Source organism: Pteropus medius, unplaced genomic scaffold, assembly GCF_902729225.1.
Source record: "Pteropus medius unplaced genomic scaffold, Ma_sr-lr_union100, whole genome shotgun sequence".
NCBI lineage: Eukaryota > Metazoa > Chordata > Mammalia > Chiroptera > Pteropodidae > Pteropus > Pteropus medius.
In genome coordinates, this window is record NW_024346061.1 from 745,588 (window position 1) to 769,257 (window position 23,670).

General features: G+C 39.3%; 1 protein-coding gene across 2 annotated transcripts in view; it reads right to left on the reverse strand.

Moving 5' to 3' along the window:
- Positions 1–3,649: 3,649 nt before the first annotated feature.
- The window catches only part of SHROOM4 (shroom family member 4), a 226,763-nt gene continuing 206,742 nt past the window's right edge, over positions 3,650–23,670 (reverse strand). For both annotated transcript variants that reach the window (XM_039874874.1, XM_039874875.1), the window contains 5 exons: positions 17,005–17,790; positions 13,647–13,796; positions 12,587–12,767; positions 8,893–9,162; positions 3,650–7,861 (listed from right to left, as the gene is read on the reverse strand). In XM_039874874.1, coding sequence (XP_039730808.1) covers positions 7,592–7,861; positions 8,893–9,162; positions 12,587–12,767; positions 13,647–13,796; positions 17,005–17,790 — 1,657 coding nt within the window. In that variant the 3' untranslated portion in view covers positions 3,650–7,591. The remainder of the gene's footprint in view (positions 7,862–8,892; positions 9,163–12,586; positions 12,768–13,646; positions 13,797–17,004; positions 17,791–23,670) is intronic.

Genomic DNA, 23,670 nt, shown 5'->3' on the forward strand with positions numbered 1-23,670 from the left:
TTGTAAAGATTAAATGAGGATTTTTGTTTAAAAATTGTATATTTATATAGAAAAAATAGTAGAAGTAAAAATATGTGAACATGCCTAACCTAGGGTAGGGAACTCAATAACATTTAAGTTGACTCCAAATCTAAGGAGGGGTTTGAGAGTAGAGGGTTTCCCTAAGCCATTCTCAAATCGAGGCCCAAGTAGTTCACATGCAAAATAGCCATTTCCCTATTGTCGAATGGAGCAGTTTTTTAGAAATAAAGTCGTAGGCGGCTAATAGATGACATTGTTTCCATAAGATGGTGATATTGAGCCTGCTAGAAAATTCTACTTACTATGGAAATCTCCTTATTATGAAACATTTTCTCTGCAAGTCCAAGGGAATCTTGATTTGGCGCACAGATCAGGGTGAGTGAGGAAGGAAACCACCTTTGAATGAGGACCTACCACATGTCCAGCTCTACCAAGGATCTCATTTGTTTCGTACCTTATCTCTATAATAATAATTAACATTCACTGAGTGCTTACATTATTCTATGTTCCGCTTCAAGCACTTTTCATGGACTAACTCCATAATTCCTCACACTAACTCAAGGAGGTGTTTTTTGTTACCTCTAATCCACAGAAGAGGACACACAGGCACAGAGAAGTTAAAGATGCTCAAGGCCACACAACTTGTAAATGTTAGAGCCAGTATTCAAACCTGTCATGTGGGTTCCAGTGTCCAGGTTTTAAACTGTCTCCCTAGAGAAGGATTATTATACTCATTGTTACAGAGTAGGTGCTAAGGCTCCATGAATAAAGTAACTTTCCAAGGTCACATTAACAGAGCTCTCTGGTTCCAAAGATGAAAGTGTTTTACTTTTCCTTATATATATTTTTTGCTTCAGTTTCACCACAATAAAAAATAATAAATCTAGCAGCTAACATTTATTGAATGCCTACTGTGTGGCAGGCATTTTAAGTGCTTCATATAGATTATCTCATTTAATTTCCATAATACTTCGAAGTAGTGCTTTTATCAGCCCCTTTCTAGGGATGAAGTTTGAGTAACTTACCTGAAACGAAGGTAACAGTTGGTGGAGTCGAGATCTGCAACCTAGTTTATGTGTCTAAAGAGCTGAAGTTCTTAGCCACTCTACTATACTACCTTCCCAGAAAGATTGTCTGTCTTCTGCAATAGGTCCCATCCCTAGTATTCCTGCTGATGTCATGAGACAGAGCTGAGATTACCCTTACTACTGTGTTTCTAGGTCTGCTAAGTCTGTGAGGGGAATAATGTAATGACAAGCTCCCTCCCCAAATTGTACCCTTCCAGCTCAGGCTTGAACTATGTGCTTACTGTCAATTCAGATTTTTTGTCAATAGGAATGAGATGGATAAAAATAAACAAAAGTTTTTAAAAAACACCTTTATTGAGAAATAGTTCATATATGCCACACAGCTCACCCATTTATAGTATAAAATTCGATGGTTTATGGTATATTCACAGAGCTGGGCAACCATGATGATAATCTAATTTAAATATTTTCATCACCCCCCAAAAAACCCCCATGCCCATTAACAATCACTTTTCATTCCCCCCAGCTCTCTAGCCCTTGGAAATCACTAATCTACTTTCTGCCTCTATAGATTTGCCTATTCTAGACATTTCATATGAATGGAATCATACAATATGTGATTTCTTTTGTGTGACTGGTTTCTTTTATTATATAATATTTTCAAGGTTTATCTGTTTTAGCATGTATCAGTATTTTATTCCTTTTTATGGCTAGATAATATCCCACTGTATGGATATACCAAAGTTTGTTTATACATTTGTCAGTTGATGGACATTTAAGTTGTTTCCACTTTTTGGCTATTATGAATAATGTTACTGTGAACATTCCTGTACATGTTTTTTGTTTGTTTGTTTGTTTGAATATCTGTTTTCAATTTTCTTGGGAATATGCCTTGGAGTGGGATTGCTGAGTCATGTGGAAACTCTATGTTCAACATTTTAAAGAACTGCTCAATGGTTTTCCAGTGTGGCCACATCGTTCGATATTCCAACCAGCAACGTATGAGTATTTCAATTTCTCCCTATCCTCACCAACACTTGTTATTGTCTGTCTTTTTGTATTGTAGTCATCTTAGTTGGTATGAAATGGTATTCATTGTGGTTTCAATTTGTATTTCCTTAATGTTGAGCATCTTTCTCAATGCTTATTGGCCACTTGCATATATTCTTTGGAGAAATATCTATTCCAATCCTTTGCTCATTTGTAATTAGCTATTTTTATTATTGAGTTCTAATAGTTCTTTATATGTTTTGAATAAAAGTCTAATATTAGATATATGATATGTAAATTTTTTTTCCAATTATCTGGATTGTTGTTTCACTTTCTCAATGGTATTGTTTGCAGCAGAAAAGTTTTTAATTTCGATATACACCAACTTGTATTTTCTTTTGTCACTTGTGTTTTGGGAGTTCTAAGTAATCACTGACTACCCCATTGTCAGGAATATTTACTACTATGTTTTCTTCTAAGAGTTTTGTGATTTTAACTTTTACATTTTAGTTTACACTCCATTTCAAGTTAATTTTTGTGTGTGATGTAAGGAATGAGTCCAACTTTATTCTTTTCCATGTAGATACTCAGTTGTCTCCACATAATTTCTTGAAAACCTATTCTTTCTCCATTTTGTCTTGGCATCCTTATTTAAAATTGACCATAAATGTGAGGGTTTATTTTTGTACTCTCAATTCCATTACATTTATTAATATGTCTATTCTTGTGCATGCATCACACTGTCTTGATTACTATAGTTTTGTAATAAGTTCTGAACTCAGGAAGTGTGAGTCTTCCAAGTTTGTTGCTTTTAAAGATTGTTTTAACTCTTCTGGGTCCCTTGCAATTTCATATAAATTTTAGGTTTGACTTTTCAATTTATGTGAAGAAGCCAGCTAGGATTCTCATAAGGATTGCATTAAATCTGTAGATCAGTTAGGGGAATATTGTCATCTAAACAGTATTAAGTCTTCCAATCCATAAACATGGGGTGTCTTTACATTTATTTAGATTTAAAAAAATTTATTTCAATAGTTTTGTAGTTTTCAGTGTACTTGCACTTCACTTGTTCAATATATTCTTAAGTATTTCATTATTTTGATGCTATTATAAATGAAATTATTTTCTTAATTTTGTTTTTAGATTGTTCATTGCTAGTATATAGAAATACAAGTGATATATCAACCTTGTATACTGCAACCTTGCCGAATTCATCTAGGTGGTAGTATGAGAAAAACAAGATTATATCTGGGATTCAGAAAGAATGGAGTAAATCAGGACTAGAATAATACTTAGTTACCATGTACTGAGCATATTTGTAATAGATTAGTGCTTCTCAACATTTAACATGCATATGAATCTCCTGGGAATCTAAGAAAAACGCAGACTTTTCTTTAGTGGGTTTGGGGTGGATGGAGCCCGGGATTCTGTCTTTATAAGAACTTCTCAGTAGATAGCTGGTGGCTCTCATACATTATTTTTAAGCCACAATAACCCTGCAAGATATATATTATTGTTCTCAATGCACAGATAAGAAAATGAACTCAGAAGTTGAGCAAATAACCAAGTTCATAAATTAACTGGCAGAACCAGAATTTGAACACAGTTCATTCTAATACCAAAGCTGGGCTCTTTCTACTCTACCACTGGATATCTGGAATAGGAGCAGATCAGATGGGACATGAACAATGTGTGGATCAGAAAATAAGTAAGCTTTTCAGGGTCAGAGATGCTACCTGGAATGCATTTGGGTCTAAACCTCGAGGTTATTTTGGAGAGCTGATCAGCAAGGACCTTGCTTTCTAGGTTGCTAAGAGTGAAGGTGTGAGACTGGAATGTCAAGTAGAAGATAATAATAGTAGATAAAACTCATGATTGGAGGAAGTCTAGAAAGTGGCTCACCTCTGATCAGGATAGAATCCAGAGCTGGACTGTATACTGCTGAGGTCTACATTTGGGATTACAACTATTGTTGACTATTCCTGAATTCTAAGTTATTTTACTGGGGATAATAAATGGTATAGTATCTGTGCTATCTCTCAGGGGCCAGGTTAAGGGTTTAAGGATATGGGTAAGGTTCTAGCCACATGGTTACCTGTGAAGAACTATGGCTAGGTGAGCGAATTACCTTCCAATAATTTTCAGCAGAATATTAGGGGATTTCCATCAACTCAGTCAAAACACATGAGATAATATTTTTTGTCCTTAGCACCTTTTATTGAAATATGACCCTTGATGACAATCAGGCGGGCATATCGAATGTCAGCCAAGAAGGGAGCGGTGGAGGACACAAATGAAAAAACAATAAGATTCAGAAAAATAATAGCTTCACATGGGATAGATGATCCCCAACAGTTGTACAACACTGGTTCTTTATCTATAGAAACTGCCCCCTGCCCCATCCCCCTCTAAAGATCTACTAAGTTTCAAAGAATATAATATGCTGTTATGGAAATATTATTGGCATAGATAACTCCTTTGGCAAAGACAGAGGGAATCACCAAGCTCCAGATGGGAAGAAGTGGCCAAAATGTACGCAGTTTCCTTCATCTGAAACCTGCTACTGGCAGAGTAGCACCTTCTGAGAGGCTGGGGTTATGGCTGCAGATCTAGTGCCTCTGGACAGCTTTTTAGCACATGAGGTTAAATGGAAAACAGAAACTGAACCTGGCCTTGAAAGAGACTTTTTATCTTTCACCCTCTCTACTCTTTTGCTTCCAGTGTCTCCCATGCTAGGGCTTTATTTTCAGTGTCTCTGTCTCTTTCTCTAGGTTCCCCTTGTGCATTTACTGCTATACTCTGGCTGAGTCTGAAGGTGATAGGACTCAAGGAGACTCAATTACACAGGGTCCTGGGAGCAGGGAGTTAGGAAGGATATGTGATAGTAATTCTTACACTGATTCCTTTCTATATATCAACCACTGTGCTTACCTATTACCCACTGGGGCCTATATGAGTATTTGAAGGAAGAAGGCAGAAGTTGAAACCAATACTTGTCTTTGTAGAAATCCCTTGGCCTGCCTGCCTTCCAAACTGCTACCCCCAGGCAGGCTTTCACGGAGGGCAGAGCCCAGGAAATGAGAACAGGGGAGAGACACTGCACCTCAAGTAATACTGACAGCTTTTCAGTACTGTCACTCACAATGGGATTGCCATGTCAGCAGTGCTGGGCATCAGTACCTGTTTAGTAGTTCACCTTTGTCTGCCAAGCTTCACTGCTCAATATAATTTTGGGGCTATTTTATTAAGTTCTTTGAAAACTGTCCCTCTGTATAAAAATGAGCATCTTGTGTTCTGATTTCAGCTCTAGAATAATTTGAGGTGAGATGAAGGACAAAAATAGCAGTCAATAGTATTTTTAGTGTGATAAACTTAAGGTACAACCAATCTACCACTGACTAGAAAAACTCGGACTATGACCATGGTGCCTGTGAGGGACCACTCTTTTTTCCTGGGCATCTATTTTCCAAAACGTTGTTTTAGCCAGAAAAAAATCTTAGAATGTTGGACTACATTGGCCTCATCCCCTCAATACAGGACATCTGAACTTGCTTATTGTTTGTCTTAGAGCCTGTTTTTTTTTAAAAATGATGGCAAACACAGCCTACATTCAAAGCATTCCTTAACCTTCCTCAATCTTGTTTTCTGTAAGCCTAGACCTTTATAAGCCATCAGCCTTCCTGAATAAAGTAGAATCCTCTCCTTGAGGGGAAATGGCAGGTTGACATTTTTACAGTGGTTCTGACAGCAGCAGTATACTAAGAGCATACCAAGGGCCCCCCTCAGGACACCCTGCTGGCTAAGATTATTTCATTGTTTCCAAATACAATGAAGAGGAAATGGAAGTTAGGACCAAGTATTTGTAGCAGCAGCAAAGTTCCTTGGCAAATTCTTTGGTTGAATGAGGCACCCCTGTTGCTACAGTTAACCTCTATGGACCATGAAGAATACAGCTGTAACTAGAACAGATACCAGGGCTTGCTGGGTAGGGCTGTTCAGTACCGAGCATGGGCCCCAGTTAGCAAGGAATAGGTAATTGAGGTGAATAACAAGGCCACAACTCCCTTCCTGCATTCGCCCACCTGAGGGCTTTTCCAGGATAGAAACTGGCTACCAGTGTCAGGGCCTTGGCAACAGCAGCAGCATTAGTTGTTTGTGTGCCTCGGATTCTGGCTGAATTATAATTTGCTTTGGGGGCCAGCCCTGGCCCTGTGAATTTCAGTTCCCTGAGCCAGGCTACAGGCTGAGAAAGCAATTAGATAGATGAGATCCTCCTGAGCTCACCTCTCCCCTTTCCTTACCTTGGGGACTAGAGAAATAGGTGAACCTTTGTCAGTTTCAGATTTCTTAGGTTTCAAGAAAAATAAGTAAGAAAAAATTGAACCGTGTTGGGGAACGCTAATCTCATGGTCATCTAGACTTTAAGAAAAATATAGAGCCAGGCCACACTTCAAGGTGAGAAATTCTTTCTAAGACACTTGTTAGCTATGGTGGGAAGAATTCAAGGCCTTGGAACCTGCTTGCTTAAGCATGGTAAATTAAAGCTAATCTGCAGAAAATGCTTTCCTTCTGGGATTTTTCCTCTCCAGCTCCCCTCTTCTTGCCTTATTAGTTAAAAAAGAAGAAAAAAAACCCCAATAAAACATGAAAATAAATAAAATCAAAAGGCCATTTAAAATATAACAATAAGAATCCCTTCCCCCCAATAATGGAACATGTATGTGGAAGTCAGCTTTAGTAGAGCTATTCATGGCCCATAGCGTGAAGCCCTTAGAGTAGGCACCTGTAACCTCTGGCAATGAAAAGGCAAGATTAAACAGGAAGTGGTAGGCCCACAGTCTTAGGACAGGAGGAGGGCCATACTAGTCAGGGCTGAGAGTGGGCCTCTTCCCTCTCATGTAGATGCTGGGGAAGATTAGGATGCAGCCAATTTGCTTAAACCTAGCTCCTTCCAGTGGGGCATCCGGGGATCCCCAACTTTTGCTCACATTCTGTTAAGTATAATTCCTCCTTCTCTGCTTCCCACTACAAAACTTGAGTGAGGTTCCGAAATTCAATAGGCAAATACCCTCAAGACAACCAGATCTCTCTGGGAAATAGCTAGGCAATAAGCCTCTGGGAAGAGTGAAACTCCATGGGCAGCTTCTCTCTGAGCCTTGAGAGGCTGATTATGGTGTGGGTGGATGGCGAGTGTATGATGTCTTTGGTGTTTTAGTACAAAGAAGAATGAAGGAACTGCTCTGTTGGTTCTGTGTATGGTGAGTGCTTGCTGTACAAACTGTGGAAAGGAGAGTGTGGTTGTATGATCATGCCCTGCTACAGCTTCTCCTTCTTGCTTCTACTCCCTAGGGTAGAAGCTCGGGGCCTCCCTGGATTCTCCTAGTTGGTTGGGAGTAGTGCTATATAACGGGCAGTGAGAGACATCCAGGGTAGAGAATATGGAACGAACTGCTAACTAACTGCTATTTACTTGCTAACAAACTGCCAACAAAGATTGAAAGCACCTCCCATTGTGGCTGAGCAGGGATGGCATGGGCAGTCTGCTGCTAGAATTAGAAATTGCTGGGCCCCAGGAGTAGGCTCTCCCTGAGACATTTGAGCTGCTCTTCTCCGAGCTTGATCTTCTCTTCCAACTCTCGCTGTTCAATGATGAGAGCAGATTTCATCTTCACAAAGTGCTGATAATCTTGGAGCTGGTCCTGAGGCAGGTAGCGGGAGATCATACCAAACACCAACTTCTCCCGCCGGTCCACATGCTCCTTCAGCTCCTTGGCATCTGCCAACTGCCCTGTCAGATGCTGCTTCTTTTCTATCAGCAACAACTGGAGAGGCAGAAGACCAATTAAGGGCCATTTCAATTACCAGTCATCCGCCTAATCCAGTACTCCATCAGGGGTGCTGCCACAAAGCAACTATCCACTCTGCTAACCGATCAATCCTAGATTTCCTGGCATGGAGTCCACCTTCATGCAAAAGCCTTTCTTTACTATAGCAGGAGGAGGATATATATGACAGTGATTCTGAAAAGGGGGATATGCAATCACCTCTTTCCATCTCTAAGTTGTCTTTAATCCATGGACCATCACTGGGGTTGGGGTAGGGAAATGATCTGACAAAGCCAGCTCTGGCCCCTTCCATCTGGTGAACTATCACTGTGACAATGCTTTCAAAATGGTGTATGTCTCTGTGAGGGTGTTTGTATGTGTGTATATGTAGCTATATGTGTATGTGCATGCATATGTACCTCTTATTGTGGATTCGGATTTGTATCCAAAACCATTTGCATAGGGCTAGGTAATGCAGTTTTGGTTCAGGAATCTACACAGATTAATGCAACTAGTGGAACTGACAGCCACCTAATCTCAACTACTTGGTGAGACCTCCCCTTCAACTCTGAGAAAGAGAGGGGGAGGGGAGGAGGAGGGAATAAGAGAGGGAGAGGGAGAGGGTAGGAAAGGGAGAAGGAGGAGTAAAATTACTGCTGCTGCTGCTACTACTACTATTTCTACTACCACTGGCAGCTAGCACTGATTTCACTGTTTACCCTGTTACAGGCCCTGTTTTAGGTCATTAACATGGATTATCTAATTTAATTCTCAAAAACCTCATGAGGTTGGCAGTGTGTTCACCCCATTTTTAAAGAGATTGAGACAGAATGAGGTTAAGCAAGTTGCCCACAGTCCACACAGTTAATTAGTAGTACAGCCAGAATTTCAAGGCACTAAAAAGCCAGTGCTTACACTCTTAACACTATGTTCTACTGCTTCCCAGACTAGCCAAACTTGAAAGAGGGAGCCCTGAGAAGAAACAGATGGCATTCCCCTCCTTCCACACCCAGAGACATCAACTCTACCTTCTCTTGGTTGGCCTCTGAATCCATGCTGTTGAGAGCATTCTCTACACGGGCCAGTCGTCCAGAGAGTGACAACAACAGGTTGACCACTTTGTCAAGGTCCCCGATAAACAAATGGTATTTTTCAAACTCATTGGATTTGCAGACAGCTTTTAGGTTGGCCTCCACCTCTTCCCCAAGGGCAGAATTGGCACTGATGTCCTCCAGCAATCCTCGCTGGGCCTCTTGCAAGACAGAAAGTTTTCTGCCAATGCTTTCAATAAGCTGTATCTAGGAGAAACAAACAGGAAAATACAAAGAATGAGGATGGAGACCTACAGAAACTGATCTGTGCTTGTAACCTCTGTTTTGGAATCCAAGTAACAGATGGTATGTTCTACCCTAGTCACTGGAAACAGATGAAACCTGAACAAGTCTCGAGCAATTCCAGTTTTCTGGACAGGTACCTTCTCTTCCATCTCTTAGTATCTAGGAGGAATCTCTGTCATCATTAAACTTCTTAGCATTAGATAAGTAGTACCCATGGGCTAATGCCAAATGTAACTTAATGCCAAATAAACTTCCTGTTTATTAAATAGTCGCTGAGACTATTTAATAAACAGGAAGTGGAAAGCTTGTGAGAATGTAGATTGGAAAAGCATTGTCATCAAGTATTTGCCTATTGCTTCATTCATTCTCCTTGTATCTATTTAAGTACTTTTGATGTTCATGGCACTGTGCTAGATCTTCACCCTCTCAGCTTTGCTTTTGAGGCCTTTTGGATACTAGTGTGAGTTCTGGAGTTGCAATGACTAGGTTTGACTTCTAGTTCTGCCACTTACTAGCTGTATGACCTTAGGTGAATTTCTTTACAGAGTTTTGCTTTCTTTATCTGCAGAATGGGGGTGATTACAGTATCTCCTTCACTGAATTGTAATAAGGCTTCAATGAGATAATGAGTGCAAAGAGTTTAGCACAGACTAATTGCTCAGTAAAAGCTGGCTGCTATTTTTATTCATTCTGGCCCCATTCTATCATTCTAATCTCACTGGGAACATTTCAGGATTAGCTCTTCACTCTCCTCTGAGTTCACAACACTCATTCTTGTGTCCCTGATTTGCATATGCAGTTCTATCTGCTCTTTATCTCTTCTTTCACTTTGGCTATTCCCATTCTTTCTTCAGAGCCCAGCTTTGCCCCCTGCCCTCTCTGCGGAAAGCTCCTGCCACCATAAGTCTTCCCTCCATGATCTCTTTTCTTTTCTGAACTCTCTAGTCTTTCAGAATTAGAAGCACATAGTACAATTTGAAGTTGTTCACTTTCATGTGTGTGCTCCTGATCCCTCTCCTACTATTGATTTTAAGCTCCTCAAGGGAAGCACTGCCTGTATCTTCTGGTTTGTCCCCCTATAGGTGTAACCAGTTCTGGGATTGTACTCATAGCAAGGTCTTGTGGTAGGAATGAAGTTTTGGAGTTGGAGATGCCTGGATTCCAATTCTATCTCCTCGAAACTATGTTACTTTGGGTGAGATACCCAGCCCCACTGAAACTTCTGTTTCCTCATCTGTAAATTACAGAAGTACCTCCTCTCTTCCCACCACCCATTCTTGTGGTGTTAAGTGAAATCACAGAGGTAAAATATTTAGTATTGTGCCTGGCATATTAAGCACTCAGTATATGTTTACTGCTGCTGTTATTATGATTATTATTGTTATTATTATTATTATTATTACCTAGGTATTAATATTAATTAGTACTACTACTACTATCACCATTACCACTACCATCACTAACTAGGTTTGAACCCCAGCTCTGCCACAGAGTAGTAGAGTAACCTTGAACAAATAATTCAACCTTTCTGTGCCTCAATTTCTCCATCTAAAAAACAGGATAACAATAGTACCTATCTCATAGTGTTGTTATGAGAATTAAATGAGTTAATACATATTACATGCTTAGAATACTATCTTGCATATAGGAAGTATGCTTTGGTATTTGTTTTATTATAATTCCAGTCCAGGCAATCTAGGGCCATAGTCTTGTAGTTTTCTAGAGTGCGTTCCTTTCTACTACTTTATTTAGAGATGTCCAAGGCAACCAAGACCAAGAAAGCCTGCTTTGGGTCCAGGCTTTGTTGTCATATTTCAGAAATGGTCAAAATTCAGATCACCATGATCTTAGTCTGAAGTGTAATAGGTTTACATTTAAGGAAAATTACAAAACCCATTGGAAATAAAAGATCAATGATATGAATGAGGCAACACAATTAGATGCGAAGAGGCTCCCAGTTATATCTCCATCCTCTGCTCTTCCAAACAAAAATCAATGCCAGGAACAAGGGAGACTAGCGGACAAATGATCAACTTGGAAAAACACCTACCCACCCCAGCTGTTAGGTTCCACAGATCTAAAGTGGATGAATGTGGAGAGAGCCCTTCGTTTCTTGACACTTGGGCTTTGTAACCTGAACTTCGACCCTGGGGAAAGTGTAGTGGATAGAGCTACGGAGTCATTGAAGACTCAGCTAGAGCTGAGCTGCTTTTCTAAGGTATTATAAATTGGTGACATTCCTCACCTATCTTCCTCAGAGAGAAAAACTGCCCCAGCCCACCCTCAACCACTTCAAATCACTATCTACTGTTCTGTGCTTTGCCATTTCTGATCATTTCTCTCTTTTTTTTTTGGTCAGATTTTATTAGGTTTTCTCCTAATAAAAAGGTCCTGAGTAAGGCAGGAGCAGCCCTGCCATGCTCAGGGAACATAGTATTCAAGGAAGCAGATATCTGGATCAATAAAAGTTTGATACCACCATGCTTTCAATTATTTCCCTGACATTTTGTTTCAGAATGGAAAGCGGCGGGAAGTCTCTTGTAAATGGCCTTGAGCTTTCCTACAGGTCATGTCCTGAATGAGAAATATGGGCAGATGAGCAATTTACATTGAGCTTAGATGTCTATGAAGTGGTAAATTGGGCCTTCGAGGTTGCCATGAAAACCCAGTTGTTTATGAAATAAAATGTGTAATGCAGGGAGGGCAAAGTGATTCCAGAAATTTGATTAGAAAACCAGGCTAGTGGTACTTAGAGGAAGAAAGGGGAGGATTTGGAACAATAACAACATCTCCATTTATTTATTTAGTGTTTTAAAGAGATTATTGACTATCTTTGCAAATAAATACTAAAGTTTACCCGTCTATAAGTTCTCCTTTTCTTTCTTAGTCTGTTCTGTCTCCCAGAAAGTTACATGGAGAATACAATCAATGACTGCCATTGGTTAGAGCTCACTGGCAAAATCTCTGATGTGCCCTGGGAGTTGAGTTAGTTAACGAGGCTGGCTTATTTCAGAAAGATAGCCCAATAGAAAGTCAGACAGTCTTGACTTCAAGTCTTGAGATCTACCACTCAGTCTGTAACCCTGGGCAACTTAGTCCTATCAATTGGTAAAAAGGGGACAGTAATGTCTACCTTGTAAAGTTTTAAGGTTTAGACAGACATTGCACTTATGATTATGATTACTACTACTATTATTACTATTATTAGCCAGATCAAAAAGAGACTAGAGTTGCATTTGTGAGAAACCCAGAGAGATGATTTTATTTCCATATTGAAAATATAAGAATGTACCAAGATGTTCTGAAGAGCATATAGGGCAGGTTGACCTCCAGACACACTCGAATTAAATGCTGAAAATTTCTAAGGCATATAAAAAAATTTCACCTTTTTTTGAGCTAGTTCATGGTCAACTTCCTCTTCTTCTAGGCCAATTTCTGCCATTTCTGGTTGGTTTTTCAACTTGTTCAACAGCTCTGCCTTGGCCACAGAAATATTGTAATAAGCTGAGTAAGAGGTAGGGATCACTGGGCCCCCTGGAGGAGGTGAGAAGTGCTGAAATTCTTGTCTGTGGGAACAAAGAATGACCATTTGAGCTCCTCTGCTAAGAGGCTGCTGATCTTTCTGCTCCTTAGTCTCTCCGTTTGTAAAATGGGACCCTGCATCACCAAAGAGCTGTAAAATAAGGAAATAACGGGCCAAGAAATACTTGTTCAAATGTAAACAGGCCACATGAACGCTATCTAGAAGCCAAATCAAGGCCAATTATAAGTACTTAGAAGGCTATTTCTTTGTCCCTGACTTCTGCAGCTACAGGACTTCTTTAGAGATAATTTAGTTTGGTCATGGACACACCACTAAAATCTGGAAAAAAAACCTGACAGGCCCCTAAAGTTCTGGGCTTCTTATCATCAATGATTCCCCTTGGTTTATGGCCCCAGTATATGGATCCCAAGGGAGGGGCAGGGTGGTAGGAATGGATCTGAGACTTTAGCTACTTGTCCTCCAAACTTGTTGGTTCCCTCCTATCCATTCTGTAGCCCTGCCCCACCCCAGCTCTATCAAGTCTGCTTGCTTACGAAGGCACCCTATAGCTTTCCTGTACACTCTGATAATTTCTTCTTTCCTGGTGGTACCACTCCTGCTTGAAACAGCCCCTCCACTGCAGATGTCCCACAGTAAAGAGGTCACCCATGACCTCAGCAGTGGTCACCATGTTGGAGGCTGGGGTTAGCACCCCTGCCAGGGACTTGTCATGACCTGCCACATCTCTCATGAGTTCTTCTGAGACTGCCTGCTGTGGGGCAGGCCCTTAGCCTGAGAAGGGATATCATCTCTCCACTTCTGTCATATCCCCAGTGGCCCCAGCCTCTTTCATAGTTGCAGAATGAAATGGGGGGGAAATGAAACCAGTGGGACCCAGAGGCTTGGCAGTGTATCAGCAGACCCTATTGTCTTGGTTTCACTGAAGCCCGTGGGGCTGAGGTGCTGCTTCTCAGAGCCCCAGCCCATGAAAGAGAACTGCTCCTCAGGAAAGAAGTAGCTTCGGCTCCATGCTGGCTTGGGTTTGGGTTCTTCTGCCATCAAGACTTCTGGGCTGGCATGAGGAAGGAAATAAAAAGAAATGCTTCATGTCAGGTTTCAGGGACACAGGGGCAAATAATTCTCCCCATGATTTATGCAAGGGGGGAGGCCCACACCCACTATATTCTTGTTGCTTACCAGCCACCCCCATCTTCTACCTGTCTATGTCACTGCCCCTTTGCTAACCTCTAGCTGTTTGAAAGGAAAAATAGGAGAAACTCATTCGTCATTTCTGCAGCTATTTGCAGCTCTTAGATAAAGGTCAAAAATAATGGTTAAAATGCTCCACAGCTATTTACTGATTCATAGTGTGCTATCTCCTATTCATCACACAACAGAAACTTAGGCATGCCAATATTCATCATCCTAAGTATTCATTTTACATGTAGGTTTTTAAAGCTAATAACATTGATAAAAGAACACTACTAGCTAACATCATATAGTACTTATGTCTCAAAATTGCGCTAAGATGGGAGTGTGAGTATAGATACAAATATAAAATTTAATGCTCATGACAACCATTTTACAGTTAAGAAACATGAAGCATTGAGAGGTAAAATGACTTTCCCAAGGTCATCAGACAATAAGTGGCAGACCCATGATTTAGACGTAGGTAACTTAACTCCAGAATCTGTGCTTTTAGCCACTATGGTATACTCCCAAAACAACAATCTGATATCATATAAAACCCTGCCATGTAAGGAATTTTCTGACTGGACTATATCTATATGTTAGCAGAGAAGAGAGCACTCTGGAGGGAATATGAACATATAGAATAGGGAATTGCTATCCATAAGAAAAATATTAGGGCATATGTGAGAATTCAGAGTCACAAAGTGCCAAAGTAAAGTATGGAATTGAAAAAAAAAGGATGTGGCTGTATGTCAATTATATCTCAACAGAACCAGAAAAAATAAAAATAAATTTTAAAAGGGCATGCTAATTAGAGACTCAGTTCCCCAGCAGACACAGCCCTGTATCATATTATAGTGTATAATATTAGTTACTATGTTCTAGGGCTCCTTTTCTCATAATCTCCATTAATAGGGCAGGGGTTACAAATCTCTGAGAACATAATCTGAATTTGATAATGAACATTAAAGCAACAATCAGATTCCTTCTACAGAGCACTGAGAGGAAATGCAAAGAATCCATAAAGCAAAGTATACTCGAACTTAACCAACACTCAACAATTCCACTAACCTGCTTCTAAATGTGTCACTTCATTTTGTAACTGAATAATATATAGGTTACAGAGATAATATGGGTTAACTGGGCTGATGTTAGCACATCTTTTTTTTTTGCATTTTAGATTAAAAATATTACACATCTACTTCCCCCTAACACTATTCTTCCTTACAATATCTTAAAGCCACTTCATTCTGGTTAGAACCCTGTGCTCTCCTAGGATCTTCTTGAGGATCCCAGAGATCCTAGGATGATGTAATGGGCACAGTGAGCCAGACTGCCTGGGTTTTGGCTACTTGTGATCTTCTGCAAGTTATTTTATCTCCCTGTACCTCACTTTTTTCATCAACAAAACAAAACAAAACAAACATAGGAGACTAATGTTATCTATTCCATAGGTTTGTTGTGAAGATTGAACCACTCAATATGCAAAAGTGCTTAGAACAATGTTTGGCACATGGTAAGCAGGAAAAAAAATATTAGCTATGTTGGGAATGATATTATTCCTTAAATATCCATCACTCAAAGAAGCATCTATAATTGATTTTTTGCAGCCACAAGCCAGGGCAAACAAATGTTTTTCCTCACATCCCATAGTCATTAAAAAAAAAAATCTCTGGAACAAGTTACAAGATCTATAGTAATAGCAATTTCCTTCTCTATGCCTAAGTGAATAGAGGCACATAAAAGAAGAAGAATTAGGAGGCTGACAGGGGCATGCAACTACTACCACTGGTACATATTGCCCTACAGGAGGGCCTTGTAAAGTCCTGGCCTACTATAAGGACAAGATCTCTCAGAGAGAGAGGCTGCCTAGGATAGCAAAATAAGCATGGGTTTGGTAGTCAGGCAGATCTGGCTTTGAATCTTTGCTGTGCAATTCTGAGTTGGTTAGTCCCTTATTTTGCTCAGCTTTAGTTTCCTCATCTGTCAAATGGGGATAATAATGGCACATAGGGCTATTGAGAGGATTAAATGAAATAATGGATATAAAATGACTAGCAGTGTCCGGCACGTAGCAAATGCTTAATAAAAGTTTATTCTTTTATTAATTGTTTCTTCTGAATATTAAGTGTCAGTTATGTGCTAAGTCACCTTCTCTGTTGTGAAAGATAATAATCACAGATACTTTCCATAAAATATTTTCTAATTACAATAATAATGCTCCTCAGCTAGATGGACAGCTTGAGAAGCAGCCGCTTGTGATCTGATAAGAGGTTGTCATGATTTCTGGGAACAAGGCCCTATAAGTGCTGTGCTTGTGGCACTTCAGGCTAAAAAACCTTGACTAGCTCCAGATAGCCAAGTAATGAATTTGCCTGTCAGTAAAAGACATGATAACAAGGTACTACTTCTAATGGCAACAAGTCTCATGCAGGTTTCTTATATACAGGGATTTACAGGGGTTTCTTACATACAGGTTCCTTATATACAGGCAGTGGAAGAGTAAAAGAATGTTCTTAGGTGTTATAAGGAATTATCAGAGCATAAAGCACCCAACCCTAGGAACACTTTTGATGCTGGGGTGGTGAGAAGAGTTTAGAAGCCCAGGTAGGTCCTAGAGCAGAGGTGGGTCAGGTTTTGAGCTGACCTCTTGTTCTGGAGAATAAGCAGAAGAAAAAGCAGAAAAGGGCCTGAGCCAGGCTTCTGGGAAAGGCATAGTATAGGCAACAAGGGTTTAATGCTTCTGGCTCAGGGGCCAGAAACTGATGTATACCTTAAAAAGAAACTGGGAAATAATAAATATAATATCTTGATAGTGCTTTTTAGGGATAAAAACATTAATACTTACAATTTACTAAGCATTTACTATGTGCTAAGCATGGGGTTATGTCCTTTACATAGATTATCTTCATATTCACAAAACCACATGGGATAGGTATCATTATGCCAATTTTCCAAGTGAGAAAACTGAGGCCAGGAAGAGTTTAATTGACCAGTCCAAGGTCTTGCAGCTGGTAAATAATGGAGGTGGAATTCAAAATCATGCTGTCTGCCTCTTTAGGGACCTTATGTCTTTCATAAACACTTACTTGGAGGGACCAGTGGTCTCCTGCTCTGATGTCCTCCAAAGCCCACTGATGCCATAATAGCAAGAGGGCTGAGCCTTCTCAGCTTGAGATCCCAAGTGGCCCCTTACTGGAGGCAGGAAATCACTGGAATGGAGAGCAAAGGACTTTTGCTCTGCTGGGAGGCTTTGTGCACCCTGCCTTGAGACTCCCAGGTGACCAAAGCCTAGGGGTTGCGGCTGCTCCAGGGCCTCCTCAGGATTGAGAGCACAGGGACCAGTGGTTTCTGAACTGAAATACTGGGGTGGCAATTCCTCCTCTTCTCCTCCTTCCTCCTCTTCCTCTTCCTCTTCTTCCTTCTCCTCTTCCTCTTGCTGCTGTTGTTGCTGCTTCCACTGCTGTTGTTGCTGCTGGGCTGCACGAAAGAGCCTGTACTTTTCCCAGTTGGGAGGAGGAGGGCGAGGAGGAGGAAAGGCCTTCTTCCTGGCTCCCGGAGGATCTTGCTGAGTCTCATCAACTTTGGTAAAGAGCTCCCTTCTAGGCTGCCCCCATGCCCGGAAACTCTGGGGCTCCAAGCAAATATGGCTCTCTGAGAAAGCACGGCTGCGCAGTGGGTGGGGCATGGAAGCCATGGAGCTCCCTTCTTCACAAACTGAAGTTTCCTCTGTTTTTTCTGAGGAGTGCCTGAAGTCTCCAAGGAGGTCAAGAGAAGAGATTGCTCGGTAGCTTGACAAGTCCAGTGCTGGGTTCTCAAGGCAAGGATGGAAGGGGGTTGCCCATGAAAAGCCAGCCTTGGAATGAGCCATTTCCCTGCAAAAGAGCAGATAGGGATTGTGCAGAACAAGCAAGTTGCAGATGATCCCACATTTTGGATGACATCATTTATGTAAAATTCGAAATGGCCACAAAACAATGCAATCTATGTAGTAAATGTAATAATAGTAACATATAATATATAATAAATAATATCGATAGCTGAGTATGTACTAAATGCCAGGCCTACTGTTTTAAGTGCTTTCCATGTCTTAACATATTAATCCTCATAATAACCCTAGGAAGTTCTATTACTATTGTCCTGATTTTACAGCTGGGGAAATTGAGGCATGGGCAGGTTAAGTAACTTGCTCATGGTCATAAAGCTAGTAAGTGGTAGAGCTAGGGTTTCAACCTGGACAATCTAGCTCCAAAGTCTGAATGCATACACCACCCCAGTCTGTTTGTAGGACTCAGATTGTATATGCTATGTACTCTGGCTTACAAGTCTGGTTATCTTGCTTCATCTGTTTTTGTTTTGTTTTTAATTATGAAAAATTCAAATATTTACAAACATACAGAGATTACTATAATAAATATTCATGTTTCTACTGACTGCTCAAAATAAGCACATCTTAATACTTTGCCATCGATGTTTCATGATTTCTTTTTAAGAAATAAGAAATAATACCCTTGTTTCATTCCCCACTTCCATCCCCTATTGCTTCTCTAGATGTATCATAAATTTGACATCTATACTTTCTGTCTATGTTCTTATACTTGTAAGAAAAAACATCAGGCAAGCCATTCACTAATATCTACTATTTGGGATTTAAAATATCTTCTTCTAATGCAAGTCCATTAGAAATTTTTTGACTATAGAATTTTTTTTATTTGATTGCAAAATAAAGCAGGTTATAATATTAAAGAAGGAATGGGGGTTGAGTTAGGGATTAAGCCTATTATAAAGCAATTATAATGAAAACAGTGTGTTACTGATTAATGGAACAGAATGGAAAGTCCAAAAACGTATGAAACTATCTATAAAAACATTATATATAACTGACCATCCATAACAAGGAGATAAAGAAAGATAATTTAATAAATCTTTTTGAGATAACTGCAGAGCAGTGTTATTTGGAGCTGTACCATGTATTATATATTAAAATAAATTCCAGATTTAAGAGTAAATAGTGTGTGTATAAAATTTTAATATATATGTTATATATGTATTTATATGTCTGTGTGTATATGAAAAAACTATCAGAAAATTGAAAAGACTATCACTGAGAGGAGAAATAAGAATCCCATCTTATAAGCAATAGATACAAATATCCAAGGGAAAGAGTCCAGGTTTATTTAACTATGTATAAAAATGTGTATAAAAAGTCAAACTTCTGTATAATAAAGAGCCATCAAAGTCAGAGGACATTTCTTTAGCCTTATAATATAAAGGGTTAAGCCTGTTAAGCCAAAGGATTTGGTTTCCTGCTGTAGCCTGTGAGCAATCAGCCTCATTCTAAGTACTACCTAGTGACAGGAAATTCCAGCAGTTCAATTAAATCATCAGACAGAATATCCATTCAATAGTCATGATGAAAACCAAGAATATTTCTTTAAATAATAACACACATAATGGTACCCAAGCTCAGATAGAATGGAAAGCAAAATGTCCATCACTCCACTCATCTCAAGTCCCCATCCTAGCTAGTTCATCACTGACATGTACCGAAAATTCATATCCACATATCCCTACTCTCTTCTCATTTAGGGCTTAGCCCATCTAGAGCTCATCTAGATTGTCACAATCCTTTGTGTGCAATCTGTTCCACCTGGTATTTCCCCTCCACCCTCAAGGAAACAAACACATAAACAAATAAAGTGGTAAATGGAAAGTAAAAGGATGACAAATGCTATCAAGCAGAGGCCTTTCCTGACCATCTTATCTAAAATAGAAATGACTTATCCTTATCTTTTTTTCTATTTTGTTCTTTCTCAGAGGATACATCACCATCTGATACTATATCACATACCTATTTTTACTTCTTTATTTGGTTTTCTACTCTCTAACTAAAATGTAAGCTCCACAATGTCAGGGATCTTGTATGTCTCATTCCTCTAGTACCTAGTACCTGACACATAGTAGGCATTCAATAAATATTTTTTTTATAAATGAATTAATAACAAATGGAGAAAAAAACAAGGGCCATGATACTCATATAAATAAAAAGTTGAATTAAAGGCAAAAAGCAATAAGCAAGACAAAGAAGGGCACTATAATATTAATGATTAGAACATATGGTGAATATCTAATTATTCTGAATCTTTGTGTACCAAATAACAGCATTGAAACTTCTAAAGCAAGTCAGAGGGATGTAAAGTACAGCATAGGGTATATAGTCAAAATATTATAATAACCAGGCATAGCACCACATAGGTACTAGACTAATCAAGGGTATTACTTAATAAATTATATAAATGTCTAATCACTATGCTGTACACCTGAGGCTAATATAAAGTAATATTGAATGTCAACTGTAATTGAAAAAAATTAAATTAATTTTAAAATTTCTAAAGCAAAATATAAGAAATGCAAAGGTAGAAAAAAGCAGAAACAAAATATGAGACTATTTCAGCTGATGACAGATTTGACAGTCAAAAACTAAGATAATGGAAAAATCTAAATTTATTCATACACTGAAAACAGACTGTACTTTCTTTTTAAGGGCCCATTGAGTGTTTTTTACATTGACTATATATTAAGCCAAAAAGTGGAAGTGGTATAGAGTACACTATCTAATAATACAACACTTAAAATTAATATTAAAAAAAACCCCAAAACTTCTAGCATATAGAAAATAAAAGGGAAAAAATACCCTTTATGCTAAAGAGGAGATCTAATTTGGAATTGTAGAATACATAGAAAATAACAATTAATATATCAAAAGCTAAAGGATGTGGTTGATTAAAGCAGAGTAGAAGGAAAAATTGTAGTCTAAAATATATTAATATATAAGAACAAATTGAATTACGTATTCAACAACAAAAAAAATTGAGCTCCAAAGAAAAGAGCCACAAAAATAGACCTAAGCAAAGCAGAAAGAAAACTAATGGTACAAATCAATACACTAGAAAACAAATGATAGAACTAATAATTAAAGCTAAAAGCTGGTTCTTCAAAAGAAAATATAAAGCAGTAAGACAGATAAACCACTTGCTAATCTAATAAAAAAAAATCCTAAATGCACAAAATTAGAAGAGGCTATCTCAACCCACTAGTTACCACAGAAAAGTATATTGATGAATTTGACCAAAGTAAAGAGCACACTCACATGGTCTTGTGTTAATTCTAACCTTCAAGGAACAGACAGCTCAAATGCTATTTACGCTTTCTAGACTCTGAAATCTAGAGAATAGAGGGAGAAGAAAAGAATTCTGCACAACATCAGTAACCAAAATTTAACGAGAAGATGCATAAAGGAAAACTAGAGACCATTCTCATCTAAGAATAGTAGTGCAAAAAACACTCATTTTTTTTGCATTTAAAAACATAAATATTAGGACATTAGTACATATAAGGAATTTATTAATAAACTACCAGCATATATTGAAGGTATAAACTTAAAAAATTCTTTCTGAGAGGGGTACATGATCCAAAAAATTGGAAACCACTGGTCTGAGACAGTCGTTCTTAATCAAAGTGGCTCCTAATTGCAATTACCTGGAGAGGTTGTTTAAAATACAAATTCATGGGGCTCACCCCCAGAAATTGGGATTTAGTACCTCTTTGGTGGAGTCCAGGAATCTGCATTTTTAGCAATTGTCCCAAGGGATTCTAATACAAGTGGTTCAGGAACCATACACTATCGAAACAAAGGGCCAGGCTGAAAATGATGTGAGTGTTGTGGTTTGGGGGCAATTATTGGTTCCAGTTAGCTTGCTTTCCAGTCTATACACCTTGTCTTCCACCCATCACCTCACACATTCCTAGCTTCTATCTCTGTCTCTTTCCCCCTTCCCCATTCTTCATCTCCAATCTTAATCTCATGAAATGCAGGCAGTGACAGCAACATCTCCAAAGGCCTCAGCTGGGCCAACATCCTGCAGCTGTGGTGAGAATAACCCTGCTCCATGACAGTCATCAAATTTACCACTTATTCCTTTTCTCTGGCCAGGGCACAGGAAAATCAATAGAGCACAGCGGAAAGAACACAGTGTCAGAGAGACTTGTAAATTCCAGTAAAATTTTAAAATCTGGCTCCTTCATCCAAAAGCTGTACAGTCTTGAGCAAAAGTATTTAATTTACCCGTTTCAGTAAAATATCTGTCGTATACAGCTACTGTGAGGATTAACTATACAAAAAGGATCTAGCAATGATGTGGGTATATGGAAGATGATTAATAAATAACAGGACTGTTTATTGTTAGAGTGGAGTCCCTTACTCAGGGCCACTACTTATCGTTGTGCAAGTTGTGCAGTGTACAACATTTACTTCTGTATGCTTTGGTCTTATTCCTTGTTCCCATCAAGGGAGTTGGACTGAACCTTCCTCTGCTCAATAGCCAAGAGACCAGGAGATCTTGAGTCCCAGCTCAGCCACATGGCTGCCCAGTAAAGAAGCCATAGCTAACCAAGGATTTCAACCCTGAGGTCATTTACTCAGCCTTCTCATCTTTTAAAAAGGGAGAGATAATAAAAGATAAGCTCAGGCTTAAGAACAGTGAGAAGATCAAAAGGACTAGATATTCTAAGTTGTCTTGTTTAGGTACTAATCACTTATGTCAGCCTTACAGAATTTACCACTAGGTAGCCAACTCTAGAATAGTTGGAAGAAAAGAGGATGCCCTTCTAGGGACATTTGGTATACCGATTCATGGCACTGTGGCCCTATCTGGAGGTACTGGGCTCTAGCAAGGCACCCTGGAAGTTGCTATTCTCTATGTCAATTCTGATTTTAAAAGCACTGTCCTCCCACATACACAACTTGCATGGGGCCAGCCTGAGCCTTGCAGAGTAACTTATATCAGTGGAGCAGAAGTAGACAGGACTCCAGAAAAGGGAAGGACTGCCCTCAAGATAAGCCAGGCCAATGTGTATATAAGTCATTCCAAGCTCTCATTGAATATACACTGAGCAAGGTGCCCAGATCAAATGGAAAGCAAAACTGCTTTACTAGTACTAACAGCTGAAGCAAATTGGTGAATAGGAGGCTTCCATCGATGTGTATTAGGCTCAAGCTGAGGGTTTTGGCTTCTAGAGGTCCTATTTTCAAAGGGCTCAAGGCTTCTACATGCACAAAAATCTACAATTCCACTTTGGGACCAAGTAAGAATTCTTCCCTGGAGTGGAGGGCAAGGAGCTTTATTAAGGGAAAAGAACTACAGTCTCTTACTTCTTACTCTGTGTTATGCACTGTTTTAGGCACTTTTGTGTGTTCATTTCTATTAATCTTCACACCAGCCCCTTAAATTCGGTACTATCATTGCCAGTTTGAATACGAGGATCCTGAGGTTTAGAAAGGATAAATCATTTTCCCAACTCGTAAGAAGCAGTAGTGTCCAGACTGAAACTTACTTTATTTGGCTCCATAGGACAATCCCATTAAAGCAAGAACTCCTGGGGTGGGGTAAAAAGTACTTGCACTACATTCATCCCTAGGTATCCATGAAGACTTTAACTCCTTGCTGAAGAAAGGGGAGGGAGCATGAAGGCTAAGTATGAGAAAGGGCTTTGTTACACCAGCAAGGAGACTACATCTCAAAAACAAAAGCAAATTGTCTGCCAAGTCCTGGGCTGTTCTTCTCTTTTCCTCTTGGCACAGGTTGCCTTATCTTCTGATAAATAGATTTTCCCCTTTTGTTAAAATCTCTCTCTCTCTCTCTCTCTCTCTCTCTCTCTCTTCCTAATAGTACTTGAAAATGAAAACCAATATTTGC